General features: G+C 39.8%; 1 protein-coding gene across 1 annotated transcript in view; it reads left to right on the forward strand.

Moving 5' to 3' along the window:
• snx29 (sorting nexin 29) overlaps positions 1-22481 on the forward strand; it is a 141795-nt gene extending 119314 nt beyond the window's left edge. The window contains exons 19-21 of the mRNA XM_085361258.1: positions 65-205; positions 15020-15159; positions 21756-22481. Of these exons, the coding sequence (XP_085217384.1) occupies positions 65-205; positions 15020-15159; positions 21756-21882 (408 nt within the window). The 3' untranslated portion in view covers positions 21883-22481. The remainder of the gene's footprint in view (positions 1-64; positions 206-15019; positions 15160-21755) is intronic.
• Positions 22482-23286: the final 805 nt, after the last annotated feature.

Genomic DNA, 23286 nt, shown 5'->3' on the forward strand with positions numbered 1-23286 from the left:
TAATCTAACTTATCTTTGTGTTGATACTGATGACAACCATGGTGATGTGTCTGCATGTCTTCAGGTGTATATCCGCATCCTGGACAATGAGTGGAATGTGTACAGGCGTTACACCGAATTCAGGGAGCTCCACAATCATCTGAGATCACAGTTTCCTCAGGTGGACACCTTCAACTTCCCACCCAAGAAAGCCATAGGGAACAAGGTGAGCTGATAGTAAATCTAATGTGTGTCTTTGTCTCACTGTCAGCCACCTCAACCCTCGCTCTGTCTCTCACTTACCCACTTCAGCAATGATGAATTGTGTGTCCCTGCTAAGCTGTTTGGTAGCTGAAATGTCCAGTTTCACATTGTTAATCATTGCTAAGTTGCCTCTGATAAAACTGTTGTTCACATCTGTCCATAACTTTTTCAATAATCCTGCAAACAGACACACAAATAATACCAAGCAACAACCAAAAAAATCAATTACAGCAGAGCCGCAGAAGAACCCAACACAACCTGTTACAGAAACACATCACAGCAGAATCACAGAGAAACGTGCAACAAATGAATCGCAAGCAAAAAAACAAACCAGAAAAACTGAACTCTAAACATGTCTGTCAATATGAATCTTCAAAATTTGTGAATTGAACTGAGCTAAAGTGTAAGCATATAAAAATATCAGAAGCATGACATTTCTCCCTCCAAAATATTCTTAAACCAAAATGAAGAAGACAATAAAAACTGTACAAATAATAACAGCTGTTTATCATAAACAATTAAAGTGCATATTTACTATAAATCCAGAAAACTGTGTTTGTCTGTCATATGAAAAGGTGACAGACAAGTGTGATGTGGTCAGTGCAGTATGATACAGTATGATGTGGATCGGCTGCTGTTAAGAAATACAGGCAGTGTGTTCTTGGCCTCTTAAACAAATTAGAGATGGACCGATCCGATATTACGTATCGGTATCGGTCCGATACTGACCTAAATTACTGGATCGGATATCGGAGAAAAATAAAAAATGTAATCCGATCCATTAAATATCACGAAAGCACCTCACAAAACTTGCAACACGCCGTAACTCACCTCAGAACGTCGGAGCAGTATGCATCACGTGATAGAGCAGCTGTGGCATGCGGGACCTGTGGTCTGGATAGCATTTGGAGCTTCGCTAGCAACCTGGCATTTCATCTCCGACAAAGTTATCCCCGAGAGAAGTAAAGCAAGTGTGTAAGTCCATCTCTGAATGTTTGTAAAGCATTCCCACGTTAAGCTTAACGAGCGACTGCCTCTCGTTCTCCGGCTGCTACTTCAATCGTGAAACTGCTAATGATCAGCTGATCGGCTTTTCTGTCGTGAGTCTCTCTTGTTTGTTTTTGGCCCACTTTGCGCCAGAAAGAGCAAACCAGCGGCTGAACAACAGCAGCACGTTTAAGCTTGATAAGCTGTTGTTACAATTTATTTAATATTACTTTCTACACCAGGATCTTTTTCTACGTAGCTGACGGCTGGTAACTGTGCAGGGGCGGATCTAGCAAAGTTTAGCCAGGGGGGCCGATAGGGCATTAACTGGGAAAAGGGGGCACAAAGACATACTTTTCTTTCTTATTCTCATTTAAAATGTCTAGCTTTTAATAAATAATTATCTGACACCCAAAGTTTTAATTTGATGTAAAATGAATAGAAGTCAATTACTGTATATAGTGACTATTAAGTCTAATATATATACCCTAGTAAGCTATAGTACATTTTCCTTTGGGAAGGTACCATCTGTGCAGTCTGCAATTTTGTTGAAGAAAGATGTTGAATCTATTTAATATTTCTTGAAAAATAATTGATTTCTGTGCATTTTTTTTCACACTGCATCAAATTAAGGTTGATTACGTCGACTAAGCATCATGAGGTGGAGCGTGAGGGGTGGTTCCCTATTTTTTATTTATTTATTTTTGTTGTTGCTGGGAGTTGGAACCCTATTAGTTAGGCTGCTTAATATTTACGCTAAGTACTCTTTAAAATACCAGAATAGGGAGGATGGTGTAGGTCTAAGTTTATTAGATTGATCAGTATTGCTGAACTATGAAATATTTTTTTTGTATACAGGTATAACAGAATAGCTTTAGTGTAGTTGTTGTTTTAAACTTGAGTATGAACTTGCAGACTTGCAAAATGCAGCAAGATATTTTAAAAAACAGTTTTGTTGATTAAAAAACACTATATCGGATTCATATCGGTATCGGCAGATATCCAAATTTATGATATCGGTATCGGTATCGGACATAAAAAAGTGGTATCGTGCCATCTCTAAAACAAATGTGTATTTTTTTGTTTCAGAGAATCCAAATAAAATCCCAAACGAATTCATTTGATTATAGGAAGCACTCCTACTGAAATATATTTCAATATATTGTGCATTAAACCCCATAAAAGAGGTCTTTCCTTGCATAATGTTCATAAAATTTTATATCAGACTGTAAAAACTGATTGGAGCCTTTTAAGATGGTAAGCTCTGTAGAGGGGAAAAAGGCAACCTTAACAACCACATCAGTTTATCACTCCTCCTCTTTTACCGGTTTCATCTGCTTGCCTGGGTTCTCAAAGCTTGTGTCCCTTCTGTCTGGTTGGAGAGCCCCCACCTTTCTCCTCATCGCACCATTCCCTTACTCTTCTTCATCCTGTTCTCCACTGTCTGCCTACAACCTTTGGGGGATAATTTGGCTCTGACCTCAATTCTGTGGCTGGTTGGATTTAGTGCTGCCACAGCCAAAACGATGCGGTGTGACTTCCCACCTTCAAAGACGGCGCACTTTCATGGATAGAAAGCGGACCGAACGCTGTGTTTGCAGGCACTGCATATGTAAGAAGAAGCAGGAGGCCATCAGTGTGTGTGTGTCTGTCTCACATTTCCACATGATACCACATCACAGTGCACGTGTCTATCAAAGGCCTTGACAGTTGGTGTCATTGTGTTCTGGAAAGCTCTTTGAAAGCCCATTACAGTGCAGTCTGTGTGAATTATTGGTTTTTACCATCTCCTGAAAGTCGCCCATCATGACAGAAAAAGTAGTCCAGGCTTTGTTACACTCTGAGCACGTTTTAAAGCAGGGACACCACTTTCTTCTCGAAGAGAAACACATGCTTCCAAAAAAGTTCGGATGGTAGATGTCAAGAAAAACAGAATGCAATGACTTACATATTGTTTATTACCTATATTTAATTGGAAGCAGCACATGAGTAGAAATGCTTTTGTTTCTCTTTCAACAACTGTGAATCGACATAGAGACGAATTAGTGGTTCACACACTACAGAACTCCAATGCTTGGATTTTATCCCCATTTTATTATTTTGAATTTGACACCAGCAACCAAAAAGTTGTGTCAGAGCAGATCTTTCTCACTCTGTTACCGCGCTAATGTTAAAATACTTCTAGAAATTGTGAAAGCATAGTCCTTTAGGCTAAAGAGGAAATGGCTCAGTTGGTATCGGCACACAAACGCCAGGGAGGGTGTTACTGGACTCGGTGCGGTAACTCTCATATGTGTGAAGATTTTATGAACACCGAAGTTTTTGGAGCAACATATACTGCATATCTAGGCAGAATTTTTTAGGAAATGCCAAACCTAGTTTCTAAATGTGTTCCAACAGCAGTGAAAGAGTGCAGGTGCTAAACTGGCCTGGCTGCAGTCCAGACTTCTTACCCATTAAAAGAAGTGTATTATGAAGCAAAACAACGAATGCAAGACGGCTTCATTCCCGTATTACCATGTGCCCAGCCCAGTTTTTAAAAAAAAAAAAAGTGTTTTCTGGCATTGTTGATTTAAAATGAGCCTTTATTTAGTCACAAATCCAGCATTTTCTATGTTGCCGTTGGATTATTTTGAATCAGATATGCAGTTTAAATGATTTGCATATATAATATTCTGTTTTTATTCAAAATCTGAAAGTCTTTGACCTTTTGCTTGCATTAAATGTAGTTGTTTCATATTAGTTACATTTTGTTTGACCTCTGTTATGTCTGTAAATTTCATTTGATTTGACCATTTATGCTAAAATCCGGTGTTCCAGGCACAAAGGTTGGGAGAGGAAACAGAGTTCAAAGTCTTTGGTCTTGACTAAAATCAAATGCAGCAGCAGGCGGAGGGATGAACCGCTTCAAAATATGATAAATATTAAGTGGTTGTTAGTGTTTGTGTCTCTGTGTACAAGCAAAGCAGAGAAACAACAAAATGTGTGCGTGTGTCTGCGTATGTGTGCGAAAGTAAGTGCATGTAGTTTGTATATGGCATTTAGTTGTGTATTTATTGTGTATTTGTTCCTGTGTACCTGGTTGTATCAGTAAGCAGCAGGCCTGCCGTGTTGAGTTTCCCTGTTATTTCAGTCCAGTGAGCGTTTGTTTCTGGCTCCCTGGGAGTACTTTGTAGTTTTTGTATCAGTGATGACCTCAGGTGAAGTACAGAGCAGGGCTGCTTTTGAAAACAGGAATGGAGTATATCAGCGCGTTTACTCAAACTCACACCCTGGATTGAATAGTTCCAAATTGAAATAAGAAAATATACTGTAAGCTGAAAAAAGATGTTTCTTCTGGATACATTTTGTTCTAGTTGAAGTTAAATATATCATAAAATGAATCATATATTGAACAGAGATTGGTGTGACTGTACAATCATGTGCTTGCTTAGCTGTAGCACAGTTTTCTACATGGAGTTGTCATAAGGCACATGACTTACTATAAAAAGTCATGTGCCTTATGTCTAACCCCCTCATAGGTACATGTGTAGCATTAATCAGCATTTAAACCGTATTTATTTATGGTTAATGAAAAAAAGAACAAATTAATAGATAAGAGCTTAATATGTGTACATATAAAATGTATCAGTATCCAGCTAGCTAGCAGAAACATTGGGCTTAATCTCCTAATATGGTGTGAGGTGAAGTAGCTGTCTGTCCTGTGGTCAGAGCATCTGGCTTAAAGGAAGCTGTAAATCTAGCTGAAATGTAAAGATTATGTAAATGTTTTGCAGTGTCATTTCTTGGGGATGACATATAATAATTTACCCCTCTGAGTCATGTGTCATTATTGGTGATTACCCTAACTCAATGCTATCAGAATATGTAGTTTTACTTTATTAAAAAACAGTTGTTTTCCCAGAACAATTGGCTATGGAGGGATTAAATGTCCTAAGCCACATGCATGGAAGAAAAAAACCTGAACTTCATTCCTACAGTGAGGAGATCCTTGGTCCTTTATGCTGATGGGGGCATTTTGGCCTTTATAGTTCACGTTTAGAACTTTAATACTCTAATGAAACATTTCTATTCTGATGGGAATGATATATTCTAGCATAACAGTGCTCCTATCCATAGGGCACTGAATAGACCACCTTGCATTTAGCAGACAGATGCTTTGCCCTCCAGACAAGCCCCAGAGGCCTGAAAAATCAATGTCAAGGTGTATTAAAGCTGTTTTGGATGCGCGTGGAGGCACCTTACTCTAAGACAGCGTATTGTAGTTTGTCCTTTAATTTGTCTCCTGTCTGTTTACAATGCCAGGACTTGATTGAAACGCGCATTCACAAACGCTGCCAGTCCATCTGTTTTTCCTATTGTCTGTTGTGCTTTTAGTCTCATTCAAGGGTTCCACCATCACAGACACACTTTGCAAATCCAAAGCGGACTTTGATACATACACACACAGAGCCTCACACCATTATATCCAGCTAATGATGGAGAAATATTAATGTTAGGAATAGGGTACTTGGTGTGTTGCAAGGGAGAGAGAAGGAGAAAGACCTTCAAAAGCGCTTTATCTGCACCGTGAATATGCGCTCTGCTGTGGTTCGCTGTGTTAGGGATGAAACACAGCGGCTGTCAGTGAATATCAGGTAACAGAGGAACTGGGTGAATACACACCCCTTACTAACTGTATTACATGGCTCCTACTCTCTGTTTCATGCCTGTTAACAAGAGCGCACATAAATGCACACACGTGACTGACATTTCAGAGAGACACGTTTCTGAAGTTGTCAAAGAACATCAGCTACGCTATGGATTTATGTTTGCAGGGAAACTTATGGACGAGTTTTTGATACATACTTCTATCATGTAACAGCTAACCCTGCATGTGCAAGTATGTGCCTGGCTTTTTGGGCAGTTAAACTAGCACCCTGATTGGACCACTTATGTAACTTTCATCTGCCTCACATAAATCATGTGGTTTTTTGTTTTTTTTTTTTGTCTCATTTAAATGTGATCACTGGCTTTTTCCTGTCCAATGTCAGGCTGCAGGTGGGTCATTACTCTCTGACATAATCACTTTAAAGATTCACTGTACAGTGAATAACAGAAGGTTACTTGATGAATGCCTCTTACTTCACTAAATTAATTACTCTAAAGCTTTTACATGTAAGTCCTACCTTTGCGTCTTTGTTCTAACAAGGTCCCAAGGAAACGCAGGATTGATGAGGCCAGGAATAAACAAAATAAAGACTGTAATTACATCCTGGAGTCTTGTTACATTTAAGTTGCATAACTCTGACTCAAAGTCTGTTAAAGTAGGCAAACCTAATGCAGTAGGTTTTTTGGTGTCTTCAAGAGATCGTTGATTATGGCAAACATTAGAGATTTTAATATTGTTCATGGTATCTTCACCTTTAGTGTCAACACCCAAAGTCAGTGCTAGTTTGGACCTGATCAGTCTTTGTTTTCATTCTGTGTCTCTTCAGTCCTGTTATTGAGCTAATGCGACACCCCCACCGCCCACTCTTGCATCTGCATATGCTTTAGGTGAGACTGTCCAGCTGTTTAACTAAGTAAAACAGAAGATGTAACACACATGCACGCTCTCTGCTTATGACAGCCTTTAAACAGCTGATTTGTCAGGGACCAGCCCACGCTTACAGCCTAAGTGTTCCCTGTTCATGTCTGTCAGCTTCCTCCTCCCTTCTGCTAATGTTGAGGCACAGAGGAGGCAGAGTGATGACATCAAAGAGACATTATTATCAGACCCCCAAATCTTTTTTTCTTTTTGGTTTGTTTTTCAGGGCTCAAACAGTCCAGGGGTGAAATAGTTTCTCTACAGCAGGGAATTCACAAATATTTTCCATAGGAAGGTTCAAAATATGTACTTTTATAGGATATAAACTGTAAACTGATTTACTTCTGAGGTTCAGCACCTTCACAGTTTTGGGAATTTTCTGAAACGAGTAAACCAACATGCTTTGCCTGTTATTTCTGGAAGCGTAAATGAGCACGAGCCCATGAATGCCTTTGAGGAAAAGTTATCCTAAAGTTTGCACCCTTTGAAGAGCTATGAAAACTTTTCCTGCAGATGAGGTCAGAAAACAGGTCTGATAATTGTCAGGGTAGCTTGTTTCAAGCGTACCCTGGCATTAATAGTAGGATAGTTCCCCTGTAGTCATTGAGCATTATCAAAGTACTAAGAGAGCAGTAGAGGTGGGTAGTCACTTTTAATCCTACAGTCTGTCAAGATATGCACACAGCACTACACTGGTTATTAGAAAGGCAATTAAAAGCTTTACGAGTATCTCTAAAGTGTAACTTAAGAGCTCCTTAAAAGCTTAATTTTTGATTATATTCACTGATTTTAATTCTTACCTTGTTGCAGTAAAAACAGGTGTACTCAAAGGTGAAGGAGTGTACTCTGAAGCCACCATGATTAGAAGTGCAACAGAGCTGAAACTTTGAACCAGAGTACACAGATTTCATGTGTGCTGCTGATTAATGGCACTGAATCACCTACAGCATGGGGTAGGTGGGAGATGTGGTGTTTCTCTGGCATCAAATGGTTTAAGTGATTTTTAAGTATCCTGTGTTCCTCCTGCAACTAAAACCATGCAAGCGGTCTCTTTATATTGTCCATGACCTCTGTTGATGCCAAATGTATTCAGCTCCTTGCTTATGTATAAAAACTACATCTTTAAGATACAGCTGTGAAGTTATGGGTCACGCTGGGTTTGGTGATCATACCTCAAATCTGCAGCAGATATTAGCCAGGTCATGAGCTTTACTCATTTATAGCAGTGTGATACATTAAAATGCACAAAATGCTAAAACAGTCTGATGTGAATTCAAGGGTGTGAACAGTGATCACAATCATTCAACGTTTGTTTAGGTTTCCTGAAAGTAGCATGGCCCTTGGTGGCGGTTGGCCCATCTATGCATACGGTGACAAAAAGTGAGTAGAGTGCCGAGGCCGGCCTGATTAATTAATCAGAAACTACACAGTGAATTATTAACAAGTCTTAGTATGTTGTGCTCGCATATTATGCAATATGCATGTTATATGCTTTTAATTATGACAAAGGAGACGTTGTGAAGGTCTTGCATGGGTATTCTTGAATTGCATGCGATGTTTTATTCATGATCCGGACCCGTAGTTTTGAGAGTGTTTAAACAAGGCATCAAGAGAGAAGCCTCTTCAGCCCCACTGTGGTCCAGTGTGGGCTGACTTTGTGGAACATTTTGACCTTGTTTTGTTGCCAGCATGTACCACTGCTGTCCTTTCTCTTAATTCAAGTGGACTGCAGGCTAAATCAGAGCCCAGGTTGATGTTCTTCTTTAATGTGATGACTAAGGGTAGCTCATTATGATAATTTTTTTTGTTTCACCTGAGTAGGTAGTGCTGAAAAACCTTCTTTTCCAGGAAATACCTGATAGACACCAAGTGCCAGATGCTTTCAAAGCACTGTGTTTAAATGTTGCTTCTAATAACTATGCGAATTGCTGGGAGAAAAAAACGGCATTGCCTGAGGCTTCTATCATATAAAGTCCTTAAATCTGCCCTTTCTCTCTTTAAAAGGGGGGAAAAAACCACAGCAGGAATTTATTTCATTGTAAACACAGTAATTCGAGATTCTCAAGCAGGATCGAAGTCTTGGTCAAAGGCATTGATTTTATCTCAGGGGGGTAAGAATGTTTGATACCGTAGGGTGTAGTTACTTTTCACTTCTAAATGAGTTTTTCTGTTGCCAGGCAACATTCCGTCGTTCCGACTATCTATTTAGAGTTTTTTTCCTTCCCTCCTCCAGACTTGAATACCGAAAAGCTGGCAGCAAATTTACAGAGTACTTGTGGAGACCCTGACGCATATGTGACTACTTTACACTTCTGTTCCATTGGCAGCTCCTGTCTCCTGCTTATCTGTCTCTCTGGGAGGTGACATTTAGCTGTGCTGTGTGTACATATGTGTGCTATATATTCAGCTTTTCCGTCTGTCATTACACGACCATTTCATAATCCCCGATCGGGGCAGATCGGCGTAGATGTCCAGCGAGAGGATGCAGAATGCAGAATTCCAATAACAAAAGATCCAGTAAACTGAATTGCAGGGCAACAACATCCACTTGATAAGACAGAGGGAAACAGACAGGGTAGGATTACAGATGACAAAGAAAAGCAGAGACGGACAATACACAGAAGGCTAATCAGGGGTGTATAATCCTGCAGGTGAAGTCAATGAGGCAGTAGAAGTAAATGCAAAACACAAGAGTGGAAGGCCTAGCAAAGCAAAGCAGCAGACGAATAACAACCACACTGGAACAAGGATCCATAGAACATGCATGAACGTAACAGAAGGTGGAACCACAGAAGGGACTCCACAAATGTAAAACATGAACTAGATCTACGAGTTGAGAAGAGCTAAAGGCTCAGCAATGAATGAAAATCAAAATAAACCATAAATAACACTAAGAATCAAATAAACAACAAGGATTACATCTAGGGAAAGTGACAGTTAAATGTTAGCTAGTGCTGCTATTATAATGTCATGTATCTAGATTGCACTTTAAGACCATGTTGTTGAGTCGTTATGGCTCAGTAGTGGGAATTTGCATTTGCATTGCATTTTCTGACACAACCCCAATTTCTCCTGCAACAAATGACTTTAGAGACTTATTAATGGACATTGCTTGAGTTAACTACCACAGCAGAGAAGAAACAAGGGTTTAATGTTGACCATGAAAAGGACAGAAACAGGGTCGTTACTGCACTTACACTTTAGCTAATCTAACTAAATGTTTTAAGATCGCTGATCACTCACTCTAAGTCTTTGTCAGTTCTTATATCAGCTACATCATCAGTGGCGGGAGCAGTCAGATGGGAAAAGTTTGCTTTGTAATATGTGGCTAACTACAGGAGTAAGAAGATGAGGGTTGTCCTGGTTTTGCCCTCAAAGAACCAGCTAACAGCCCAAACAGGAAATATATGGGCCAGCCGTAGTGTCACACTGACTTATACACAGTTGAAGTTTACAAGGCATCTCTGCTCTTTATCACAGAAATGATATATGAAGGTGTAGTTATTGTTTCACTTGGTTAACTTATTCATGTGAATTAGCATGGCATTAGTTTAGTGCTGTGGTGGAACGAGCCACAGATGTCGATGTGTCGGCGCTCTGCACTGAGCAGTTAATGAAGCTGTAATGTTTTGCAGTGTTTGTGTTGTAGCAGTTGTACTATAACTTGTGGGCTTTGAAGAATCTCATTTTGGGCGACATCAAAATGTAAAATCATTTTTAAAAATCAGATCTGTCTTTTGATTTCATGAATGCGAGTCCTTCGGACCATAGAAATGAAAATTGTTGCTGTCTCCCCTTTTATGTAAATAAGGAATTTAAAATGAAGGCAATGCCAAGATGCACGACTTGCTTCTAATCAGTCTTTTATTCTAGATGTACCAATCCAACGTGCTTCATAATATCTAGTGAACAGATGTTCTATAACATACAAAAATGCAAAATCTTAGTTTTGACTTTACTAAACAGTCGGTCTTGCTGCTTCTTCTTTTTTCCATCTTGATTGAACAGTCTGTGTGACACACAGTATAAAGCTTAGAACTGAGATGCTCATAAAACATCACCTTTATGTTTATATGTCCTTGTGATATCACACGAGTGTAGTAGTGTGGGGGAGCAAGTAAAGAGCAGTGTTATGATAGCAGGAGGTAAGAGGACAGATTTAAGAGGACAGCATCTGCCTTGTACCAGCATCAGTATGCCACAGTAGTTTCTGCTCTGCCCTCTTGTTCATCTCTGCAAACAAGACACAGCACCTGGCCTCTCTTTAAACTTCTGTTTTTCCACAAGAGGATGAGTCTGTCATGATGTCCATTAGTGTTATTACTGCTCTGACATCCGTGAAAGCAGGCAGGGTGTCCCTTGTTGTGTCGACATAGCATGAAACCCGTGCTGGCATGCACAGCCTAATCTGACACATCAGATTTACCCGCTCTTACCCCCGTCTGCTTTACCCAGCATGCAGCTGAGTTTAGTTATCCACTCCCACTCTGCTGAACTTACATACCGTACTTATCCTCTATTTGGGGCTACAATGAACTTTTTTTTAAAGTTCTCTCTAGCTGTTGCCCTGCATATCATCTACCTAACTTTTGTAGGTTCAGACAGGAAAAATTTGAAAATGCTGCACCGAACGCAGCTCATATCCTCCCACAGAGGATGTTTCTTGTCACCACATTTACAGTGTTTATTGCAGTGATTTATACAGTTACTGATGATTTTCTTTAAATTGTTTTAAGCCGAGCAGTGCTAGACCTAAAGAGGTCCTTTAGTATTTGCTGCCTGTATGAAATATGCAATAATAGTGTACTATTCAAAGTTCAGCTTAGCTTGGTTATTATTACTGTTGCCATTCTGCTGTGACTCAAGGCTAAAAAGACTACTGGTAGAAATGTAGAGATTTTAGTAATGATTAATGATTGAAATAATAATAACTAGTTGTTGTTATCCAACCTTTAACATCTTCATTCTAAACATATTTTACCACAGGACTGTCAAACACGAGGCCCAAGGGCCAGAATCATCCTGGCAAACACCGTAATTTGGTCCACTTCATGGCTTTGAAGGACTTTATAGTTCCTACTGTATTTTTTAATTGTAAATTTTTTTATTGTATTGTAATTTTTTGCAACTTTTGATCCCTCATGGTCAATCATACAACACCAAGCCAACAACGAAATAGATAAACAATCAAATGACAGGAAAGTTTCTGTTCCTGTTTTTGTTTTTTGTTTTTTCTATGGGACTACAGGAAAAAAAGGACATTTTCTGTGACATAGCAAAAACGCTGCCAGAACTTTTCCTGTAATTTTACTCATTTATTATTTCTGAGAAATTAAGCCCAAGGAGTTGCTGATCAATTTCTTTCTGTGCTACAACAGGATTTCTTTGTGAGTAGAAAAATCTTGAAAAATCTGAGGGATTAAATATGTAGGTGAACTTCTTTATGCTGACAGAGAGGTGAGTTTCAGTGGTCCCCATTTAAGGGCGATCGTGGCTCAAAGAGTTGGCAGTTCGTCTTGTAACCGGAAGGTTGCCGGTTCGAGCCCCGGCTCGGACAGTCTCGGTCGTTGTGTCTTTGGGCGAGACACTTCACCTAACGCCTACTGGTGATGTCCAGAGGGGCCGATGGCGCGATATGGCAGCCTCGCTTCTGTCAGTCTGCCCCAGGGCAGCTGTGGCTACAACTGTAGCTGCCTCCACCAGTGTGTGAATGTGTGTGTGAATGAATAGTAGAATTGTAAGCGCTTTGAGGGGTCCTGAAAAGCGCTATATAAATGCAATCCATTATTATTATTATTATTATTATTATTATTATTATTATTATTAAAATGAGCTTTTCCGAGGTTGCACACGCAAACAAGAGATAACTGGGCTCAGCTCAGTTCATTTTTCTGTAGTTCACAATAGCAATAATTGAAAAATCCAGTCATTGCATTATTGAACAATTTCAAACAAAGTACATGAAGGATAGGATAAAAGAATAATCTAAAAATAATTAAAGTACATTTTAAAGGTTTGAGAGTGCCTCTCATGTTCAAACACAAAATCCAAACTGAGTTTGTTCAGTTTTTCAGTATTAAATCATATAATATATTCTCATATTTAATAGGAAGAATTCAAATTAATGTATGATAACATTTTGGCAAACCCGGTGAGGATTCAGTGTTTTAGCTTCCACGTCCTGTGCTACTTGATGTAATCGGAGCACTGCCGTGCGTCGCGTGTAAGATCCGACTGAAAGTGTGTATTGTGGGTTAAACTGATTTAATTTGACTTTGGGATGGGAAAATAAATGAATTCTTTTCCTTTTACTATCCATCTAAATTAATCAATTTTGAAATGTAGGACTTGCAACTCAAATGTGAGATTTTAGGCGGGTTCATTTTTAGTTGGGAACAGCACATGAATACTTACCTACGAGTCTTTCTCTCACCGTCTCCCACTTTTCTGTCTGCTCTGCGCTGTCCTATCAGCATCAGTGCCACTGTTTAACAAACTAGAAGTGATATAGTTGTCAGTGAGGTGTGGATTTGTTCCCGTGAAAGGAACAAATCTTGAGTCACAATTTGTCTGTAAGGCATCGTGTCGCAGGTATACAGACGGTTTCCTATCTTAAAAAAACTGCTGGAAGACTCCTGGTGTTTGCTTTGTCTTTATTTATAAGCATTTGCCATAGTTATTTCTTAAGCATTGATAGGAATGAAGTGTGAATGTGGCTGCTCCTTGGAAAATGAGTTTTGAGAAAACTCACCAAGCATTCCAGATGTTTTTAAAAAAGAAAGACCGTATCACTCCTGTGCTCTCACTTTAATTGTGAGTTGTTCTTTGGATGTGTTATCACATGCTGTATCTTCTTAAAATAAAGCGTTGTTTTCCCATGGTTGCATATTCAGCCTTGGTATTCATTCTTCTTGTTCAAAAGAACCACATGTGCATTTCAAGCCATAACAATTAAATCACATGCGTTTTGGGATTTGAGATCAAAAGAGAAGCAGTAGTTGGGGGAAAAAAAAGGGAAATATTGGCCTCCTTCAATGGCTGTTTGTTCCAGTCCCAAAACACCAGAGAGTAACACGGAGCATTGCCCAGGCTTTGTTCTGAGCCTTGCTGGATGCCGATTAGCCATGCTCACATTGGCCATGTGGCTCTGTGCCTCTACCTTCAGAGTCGCACAGTGGAAGCGGGTCTGAATGCTCAGAACACTGCGCTTTATCAACATCAGAAATGAAACGACAAAATCAACACAAATAATAAATGTGGTAATCCTAAAAAATGCTTTTTATTTTTTGGATTATGCAATATCTCTTGTCAGAGCAGATTGGAAAGGATTGGACAGCCTGGCCGCTGGCAGAGAGTCAGCAGGGTGCTTTTGGTTTGTATGGATGCTAGAAAAACTGAAAGCCATTCATCACAGAGGATACCTGCAAAGGATCTGAATCTGGCACGTCAGTTACATGTCTTTAAGTCACAATTTGCAACTCCTTACCTTTCCACGGTCCCGGTCAGCTTGTCACAACATGATCTATGTCATTTTACACATGTGCAAAAATGTACATACTTCCTGTCACCAATACAGTTAAGAAAGAAAAATGTAAATGTGTAAATGTATACAGTATTTGCAATTGTTTCTACAAAAAGGTCCTCTTTGACCTTTCCAAATGTTGACGTTGATTTCTTCTAATGGCGTACACGCGCTTTTTTTTCCTTTATTTATTTTTTAAATTACTTTACGCCTCAGTTTTCACGAGCCTAAAGACCAATCACTGGCCACGAGCAACCACTGGATAGCAAGTGATTGCTGCGAGTCACTAGATGAAATTGGTCACGAAGAGGAGTTTCTGTGGTTGTTAGCAGGTTTCCACAGTCACATGTAGTTTTCATGTCAGATGCCAGCTAGTCTTCAAGCACTTGCTAACTATTAGCTGAACAGCAGTAAACCTAACATTGAAAACGTCCACCTTCATTGGCACTTGGCTAAATCCTCCAATAAAATTTGCTGTATTTGCAGTGGGATTGTGCTATACTGATAATAGCAGTTAAAGTGAACCCAAATCAGCAGGTCAGAAGTCCAAAAGAAAATGAATTCTAAGGCAGAGTCATGTGTGGTTTCGGTGCTATGAGGAAATATTATCCTGTCACACGCAGTCCATGATGTATGTATTCAGGTGCAGCTTTAACCTCAGTGTCTATTTCAGACTAACTCTTCTTCATCTGTCTCAGGATGCCAAGTTTGTGGAGGAAAGAAGGAAGCAGCTGCAGGGCTACCTTCGCACGGTGATGAACAAACTGATCCAGACGCTGCCAGAGTTCACAGCCAGCCCCACCAAAGAGACGCTGCTGTCGCTGCTGCCTTTCTGTCAGTAAGTGGTCACACATAAGCTCCTGAAAAACAGAATATTAGCTTAAATATATGACATGCAGTTGTGTGCGTAGGTGCAACAGATTCAGGTAACAGCTTCTAGCACATGTTCAGATCGTGTCTGTTAAAGGTTGGCGTCGTCTTATAGAAACTTCCGAGAGAAATCTTGCCAGAAATTTCTAAGAAACTCTCAACTAATTTGAGTGGGAGTAATGTAAATAATTTTCTAGTTTCCTTTATATAACATCTATCATCAAATGCAGGTGTTAGCTTTTTGTCTACAGGAAGCTCAAATATAGTCCCCATGGTTACCTATTTAAAGGTTTTGTTTAACCACTGTTTGCATACACAACATCTAAAAAGAAAAAAATAACAGCTTCCTGGCATTTGTCTCTGTTTATTATATCATTGTAATATACAACATTTTGTAGGAAGCGTTAACTGTCACTAGTGTTGTGTGAAGAGTTTGCACAGGATACAAGCGAGCAGACAGAATCCTGGAAGTCTCTGGAAAACAAACTTTCCCTGACTTTAACACTCATATTCACACATGGAAAATACACAGTATGTTCTCCCTCTTTCTCTCTCTCTCACACTCACACACACACTCTCACACACACTCACACACACACACTCTCAGACTAGCAAGTGTGAAAATGTATGATGCCTCAGATGCCCACCTACCGCCCAGGCTACATTTCAAAATGAGATGTTCCAGTCGTTTCCTGTCAATATTCACATCAGTTTCCACTTACTGCGATCAGCCAGCATGTCTGACCTGTCGCGCCATCCGAGTGGAATGCTGTTTCTTCTCCCGAGACATCGGCGTCATCTTTCAAAATGAAACGACTACATTTTTTCCAGCGTGGATGATATTGTTTTCACCTCAGGAGTGAGTCTGTGTGTGTCTGTGTGTGTGGTATAACTCTGCAGTCTTTCTGCAGTCCTTCCTTGTCATTTGGTGTCTGATGTACATCTCAGTGTGTACCCATTTAAAGCATGTCCTTGAGATTTTATATTTTCTGTGTGTGGTTTTTAGACAACAAAGTATTAGAGCAGAAAGGGAAAACAAACGTGCTGACAAGCTCATTTGTGCTGGTTTTCAATTAAAACTACAAGTAAAAAAACTCTGGTTTGTAGTGTAACCGTAGTGACACCATCGCACAACTAAGCTTTGTAGTCGGTGTGCAAGCAGACGTGTAGCATGTAGCAGAGAGCCTCTAAATATGTCAGTTGCTGAATAGCTGTTGTCTTCTTGTTGTAATTTGTAGTGACGCTGAAGTCTTTACACACGACTCAGTGAAATCGTAGATGACACTTCATCAACTCAGATCAGCATACTGTACCACAATAATACCGACTCCTGTGGGTTTGTAAGGGGCCGTGCATCTCAACAGCCCTTGATAATGTTGCCTTTGGTGTTTTCACGATGTCTAACCTCTGTGGTGAGGAATGAGCACCTGAATAATGTGGTCATGAACCTGTTGATGGAGGAAGAGGGAGGGGTTGGAGGTGGAGGAGGCGCAAGGTTGAGTAGCGCTCGGCCTTTAAAGAAACCATGCATCACTCTATTATCTGACCACAGTGTCAGAGAGAAACATTAACATAAACTGTGACCTTCACCTCAAAAGTAGCTCTCGATTGTTTACTTCACAGTTTCAGATACTCAGTGCATTTGTGCACATGAGTTTTTCAGCTCACTTTGTTAATAGCTGTTTCCCCGCCCCCTCTGTTAATTGTGCACAGCCAATATTTGTCTGGGGTTACAAGATGCCAGCAGGTATGGTTGCTGATTTGGCAGATACAATGGCAAACACTAAGACTGAAGATCCACAAATGCAAGATAACAAATCTTGCAGTGCATTGAAAAAAGACACAAAATTCAGTGGCTCAAAGATCGCTATGAGAGAGATGCATCAATCAAAGCCAGAATTGATATGACAGCTTTTTGCTGCTGAAGCAGTGACGTCAACACCTGAAAATTCGTGGTTGTTTGTCACAAACTTCAAAAATAAGTTTACCATCGCTGAGTCATTAAACAGCTATAACACTACTATTCCTCCTGTGGTTTGTCCGAAGTGTCGGAGAGCTGGAAGTGTTCCCGTTACTTAGCATTATTTTGACATAAGCACTGACGCTTATCTATTTGATCACAGCAGTCTGTTACAGGATGAGATTTTAAAGTGACAGTGGACGGTGTCTTTATTTCCAGAGGCTCAAACGTCTCTAATGCGAAACAAAGAGTACAAAGAGTTTGTGTAACTAAATCCTATCTGATGTCAGTATGCTGTATCTTCTGTGATCTTCAGTGTTTTTTTGTTTGTTTTTTTCACTGCACAACACACTTAAATTAACATGCAGTGTTCCTCGAGTGGTTACATGAGGCAGGCTCTAAAAGTAAACGCTTTGTGCTTTTTGATATTACTTGAAACTTTGTTTATGAGGAGTTGAAGTGTAGGAAGAAATTGGGAAAAAAAGGAAAAGTGAGTCCGTTTCCAGAGATTCCCATGTTAAAATGCATAAATCTAACCCATTAAAAAGATTGTCTTCACTAAATAAAACCAGAAAATGGGTTTAGTTTCTAACTCACCCATTTAGGATTTAGTTGATGCTTAAAGTGAGTCCAGTGGCCACTTTGATTGACTAGCTGTAGCTGATAGGTCTAAACCAGCGTTTCCCAACCTAAGGGAGCCGCGGTACATTTTTCACATTAGAAAAATCACACGGCACACCACCAAACAAAAATATCACAAAAAGCACATTGATCATTTTTCCCTGTGCACCAGGTATAGCAGAATTAGCTCGGTTTGTCTCCAGGACACAGGTCAGATTTTTTCTTTTTAAATATTTAGCTATCGCTATTATGCCCTGCCTCTTCTTTTGTTTTACTGGCAGTTGGCAACTCACTTAATTAGAGCAGGTAGCTGTACTGCCTTCTAGTGGAAGAGAATGTAATTGTTCTGCCCATTACTCAGCCAATCGCTGAGAGTACCAATCAGGTGGAACCAGATAATCTTCCACGGCACACCTGATCATTTCTCATGGCACACCTATATGTCGCTGCACAGTGGTTGGGAAACACTGCTCTAAGCTAAGCTAATTCAAGTGACTTCTTTAGCTTTTTTGGAGCATTTTAACAGAATTTTCTAGCATCAGTTGATAACTTGGCATTTAGGCACCTTATTCAAGTTTGGAGACTTCTGGCTCCAATGAACCAACATGGTGGTAGCAAAAATGCTAAAGTTAAGGTTTAGAAAAGCAAACAGAAGATGCTTTATAAACAGTTTAGTCTATTTTTCAAGTGCACAATTTTATGGGAGTTTTTACTGATTGATTTGGTTTTTAAGATCATTTTTCAAATGAAAACTTACTTCAGAAGAGCCAATAAATGTCCTGTACGTTTGCTTAATTGATAGCAGGATTATAAAGTTGCTAGCGTGGATGTACCCTTGTTTTATTAACAATGACCAGCTTCACTGTGATAGACACCTAGTTCAGCAGTCAGAAGGTCGGTGATTCTGTCCTTCATTGTTGATGATGAGGCGAACATGGGCAGACCTAGCTGTGATTTTTTTTTTTTCTTGTGTGTGTGTGTGTGTGAATCATTGATTGTAGTGTAAAATGCTTTGTGACTTGAAAAGCACCATAGAAAAGCAGTTCATTTACCATTTCAGTTACAGCAGTGTGTTTTTTGTTGTTGTGTTTTTTTAAGAAATAAGGCACACACTTTGTTTGGTGGCCAACACTTATCTGGCCGCAGATCTTCGTCTCTCTCCACACTCTCTCCGGTCTTGCATGCTGCAATTTTCCTCACTTGTCTGGAACAGTGACGAGGTAACACCTCTTCCTAGATTCGCCACCACTTAGTATGCAGCTCAACCTCACCACTTTTGCAGTTTACTCAGAACACGGTACTCAATCTGGGCTCTCGCCTTACTGACCTGCTGCATCAGGGGGAAAAAAGAGTTTTGTAGACCTTTATCTCACTGCTGAGGAGTTTCAGGCAGTTTGACCTCAGAATAAGTATACAACCTTTTACTGCGGTGGTGCATTGTTTGCGTGTGTATGGCCGAGAATTGATAATTATTCAAACTGTACTGTTTATTATAACCTACCTTTGGGTTAGGCAGTCATTTAGTTGCGTGCTTGTATTTGTGCTCCTGTTTACTCTAATTAGATTTCTCTTCATTCAAGTTTTTAATATTCCAACAGTGCCTGGGAAAGTTATTATCCTGCACAAATCAATATCGTGTCCAAATGGAGGACAAACACATGCTGAGAGGCAGGAAAAAAAATCTATAGGCCTAATTAATTTGACACATTTTGCTATTTTACACAGTTTGCTATGAATAAATGAGGTGGCTTGCAGTTTCAACTCTGCATGCTGCACTCAATTTAGTATGATTTTTGCTGATAAAACTCCCCATCATATCAGTTTTTTTCCCAATCGTTGTCAAATTCAAATAGTGTGACTGTGTTTGATTGAGTCTGCCTGGTGCAGTGGAGGTCTGGGAATAAGTGGTACTTGAGCCACTGCTAAATGTACGTTATGCCAGAGGGGGGAAAAAATATTCACCATATATTAATTGATCTGAGGCAGTTCACTGTAGCCCAAAGCTCTCTGATCTTGATGATTATGACACAGACACTTGTGAGCCATGCATTTATATACTGCATTTTTGAATGCAAACGTATGCTTGCAGGGCTGTGCTGTGACTGTTCCTTCTATGTATACATCTGTTTTAACATGACAGAGTTTTTGGGATCCGCCACCATGAAGCTTTTTTGCCCCTGCTGCCTTCCACCCATTCACCATGCCACAAGTGTGTTTATTTTTAGCCCGTATTGTTCGAGTGGAAATGAAAGTCCCTGACATTGAATAGCTCAGATGTCCCCGCTAATCTTAATCATACCTCCAGCAGCTGTGGCGCATCATTAATTTGGGCCAATTGGACATCAAGAAGGAGATGCTCTCTTCCTTATTGCTACTTGAACAGTTGAACCCACTGCTTCTATTACAGAGTCACTGCCACAGAGTGTATGAGAAAGATGGCGCATTCAGGTAACAAAGGTGAAACCAAGTGCAGCAGGATACTGCAAAAAAGACATCAGTAAACACTCTTCTGATATGAGTTCAAGCCCTAAAGTTAGTGTCATGTGGTATTTAATCAAAAATATTGTATAAATAGTGGTCCCATTTAGGCCAAAACTGACAATAAACAAGGGTCTACTTTAGGTTGAGGCCACTTTGTAATTGACCAAGTATATATGAGCATACAGTGTCCCTGATTTCTCAGTCTGATCCACCTTTTGCTTGTTGTGAAGCAGCCGAGATGCTGAATTTTAGCTTCTAAAGGTGTCAAAAAAATATGGCTGACTTTTTTTGACTGTGTCCATTTTTTATTTACACTTAATGGTCACAGTTTTGTCACCAGCAGCAGTGAGAGGTGACTGGCTTATATGCTGTATTTGAGAAATAATGATTAATTTGCTGCAGTCGCTGCTGGTTGTTTCTGAAAGGAATCAAATCTGAGCAGGAGAACACAGGTGCACAGAGAAAGCATTCGACTCGATGTGTTCGGTCTCCTGCCTTTGATTTCCTTTGTTAGACAAGTGGCTCTCGTTCAATGTCATCAGGTTGAAATTAAAAAAGGGTGAAACTAACAGTGATTATACAATCATTGCAAAAGCTCAAGCCATGGATTTCTTTACATACTGCAACATTTTTCACACTGTAGCAGAAGTTTATATAAATTTATATTATAAAAGTTTATGTAATCCAGTTTAAAGGATTTTGTCTTGTTTTAGGATTTGATTAGGAATCCAAGCAAATATGTAAGCCAAGAAAAAGAGGCTTTTAGAACTCGATCTCACGTTTCTTATAATTACACAACTAATGACAGGACTCTGTGGCTTTACAACACAAAAGCTGGCTTCCTGTTAAAAGGGAGTTTGTTCTTCCCACTGTCGCCAAGTGTTTGCTTATGGGGGGCGGGGCTAGTTGTTGGGGTTTTCTTGCTATTATTTCACTGTCTTTACCTTACAATACAAAATGCCTTGAGGCGACTGATGTGATTTGGCGCAATATAAATAAAATTGCATTGAATTGGAAAAACAATTCTTTAATTTTATTCCCATGTGACTATCATGTGTATAGTCCATGTAGTGGTACTTACAGGTATTCCTGAATTAATCAGTTAGTCACAGAAAAAAACCACACTAATTAGAAATGAGAAGTCTGTTCTTGTCACCCTCTGTCTAAAAGCAATGACCTCATGTTTCAAAAATTGCTCCAAATTTTGAATAATGAATCCTTTGTAAACTGCAAATGAGCCATCCAAGAGAGAATCTTGGCAGATGTAGTAATAGTAACTAAAGGGAAACAAACAGTCAATTAGAGAAGCAAAATGGAAATGTATCTATTAGCTGGTTTTCAAAGGGGAGAGGTTCTGTGGCAGAAGGGAAATGATGCATTTATTCCACCAGACGCAGCATCAGTGGTGTGTTTGAATAATAAACTTGGTAATAAACTTCAGCAGATGTTCGTTTAAACTCCACGTGTCTTTCTTCTCCTTCCTGCTGTTCTCTCTTATCTAGAGACACACCCCAAGCCAACGATGGCGGAGCCAAGACGCCACGGTCGAAAACTTCGTCACGTTTTCCCAGACTGGGCCGCAGGAACACCCAGGAAGCCAGACCTGAACCTCAGAGTGGTGACCTTTAACCCGAGGGCCTTCGAACTCAGATCTGGGGACGATGTTGCAGTGCCTCTGGACTGTGAACCACAGGCTCAAATGTGTGAAAGGACATTTGGAGCATCTGAAGGACACTAAAGGCGTTACAGATAAAACGCCTGGGTCACCTAAACCTTCACTGCAGGCAATTCCAGGAGAATATCAAAAGATTTCTTTGTGTTGCCTGGCTAAGTAAGGGATGAATTGCTCCCCTGAAACTGCCTATTGATGGACCCAATCAAATAGTGTCTTTTACCTCACTGAGAGACTGAAAGACTCTCTGCCAAGACTCTTTGTAAGACTCTATAAGCTGCACATGGACTAGCTTGGAATCCTCTCTATTTTCTCAAACACACTGGGATGATGGGGACATGTTGTTTTTCTTAAGTTTTGTAGTGAAAGTATTTCATGGTCACAGTGCCTACAGTATTTGTAGCTGCATTCCTGCTCTGGGTTGGTAGGGAACGGGTTTGCATGTGAAGGAGGTCAAAGGGGGGGATTAAAGTCTTTGGTTGGAAATGATTTTTTTTCTCTGCTTATGTCTCAGCATTTTAGTGCCATTACATTTATGGACAACACTGATTCACCATCAGTGGCGTGGACCACCAGGCAACGGGCATTCCTTCTTCCTGCTTCTGATATATTATATGACTTTTATAGAAAATCTGTGATATGTGTAACATAACTTAATGTTACCATGGGTGCAGTAATTATCAAAAGAAGTTAGAAATCCAATTTAATAATCACGGTAAAGGATTTGGTTTAAACACCACTGGTAAACTAAAATATCTAAGAGACTGTGAAAAAGTCTGGGGAGTCAGTTTTTCTTAAAAATGAAAAAAAAAAAAGTCTTTCCTTTTTCCTTTCCTTCATAGTTTTTGAATAGCCCCTTGCTAAATGAATGAATTGCTGTAAATGAGTGTAAATTCGTATGTCCTCTCAAAAATACATGATCACATAACCAGTGATCTTAGTTTGATGCACGGTTATAAGGTTTGGGATAACCACGATTGTGACTTAGAATAAAAGCAGCCACATTTTATGAGTAAATGCAAACATAATATTGACATAAATATTGGCCCACACCTCTTTATTTTCGAATTCAGGGGTTTTCAGTCCCATTGCCACAGGTCTATAAAATCAAGAACCTAGCAGTGTGCTCCACCTTTGCAAATTTTACAAACGCAACCAACTGTGAGAGGTATCACTTAGAAGAGGAAGCATTAGGAGAACGGCAACTCGAGCCACAAAGTTGCAGACTATGTGTAGTAACAAAGCAGTGTTGCCGAGTGCTGAGGCACACAGTGCATAAAAGTGACTCAATATCTGCAGGTGTTAACATCAGCTTAGAAACTGTGCACCAGGAGCTTCATGGCATCGGTTCCCATGATAGA

Source organism: Diplotaxodon limnothrissa, linkage group LG8 (assembly GCF_057381915.1).
Source record: "Diplotaxodon limnothrissa isolate DT_005_m linkage group LG8, D_limnothrissa_male_GT1.1, whole genome shotgun sequence".
NCBI classification, from domain to species: domain Eukaryota; kingdom Metazoa; phylum Chordata; class Actinopteri; order Cichliformes; family Cichlidae; genus Diplotaxodon; species Diplotaxodon limnothrissa.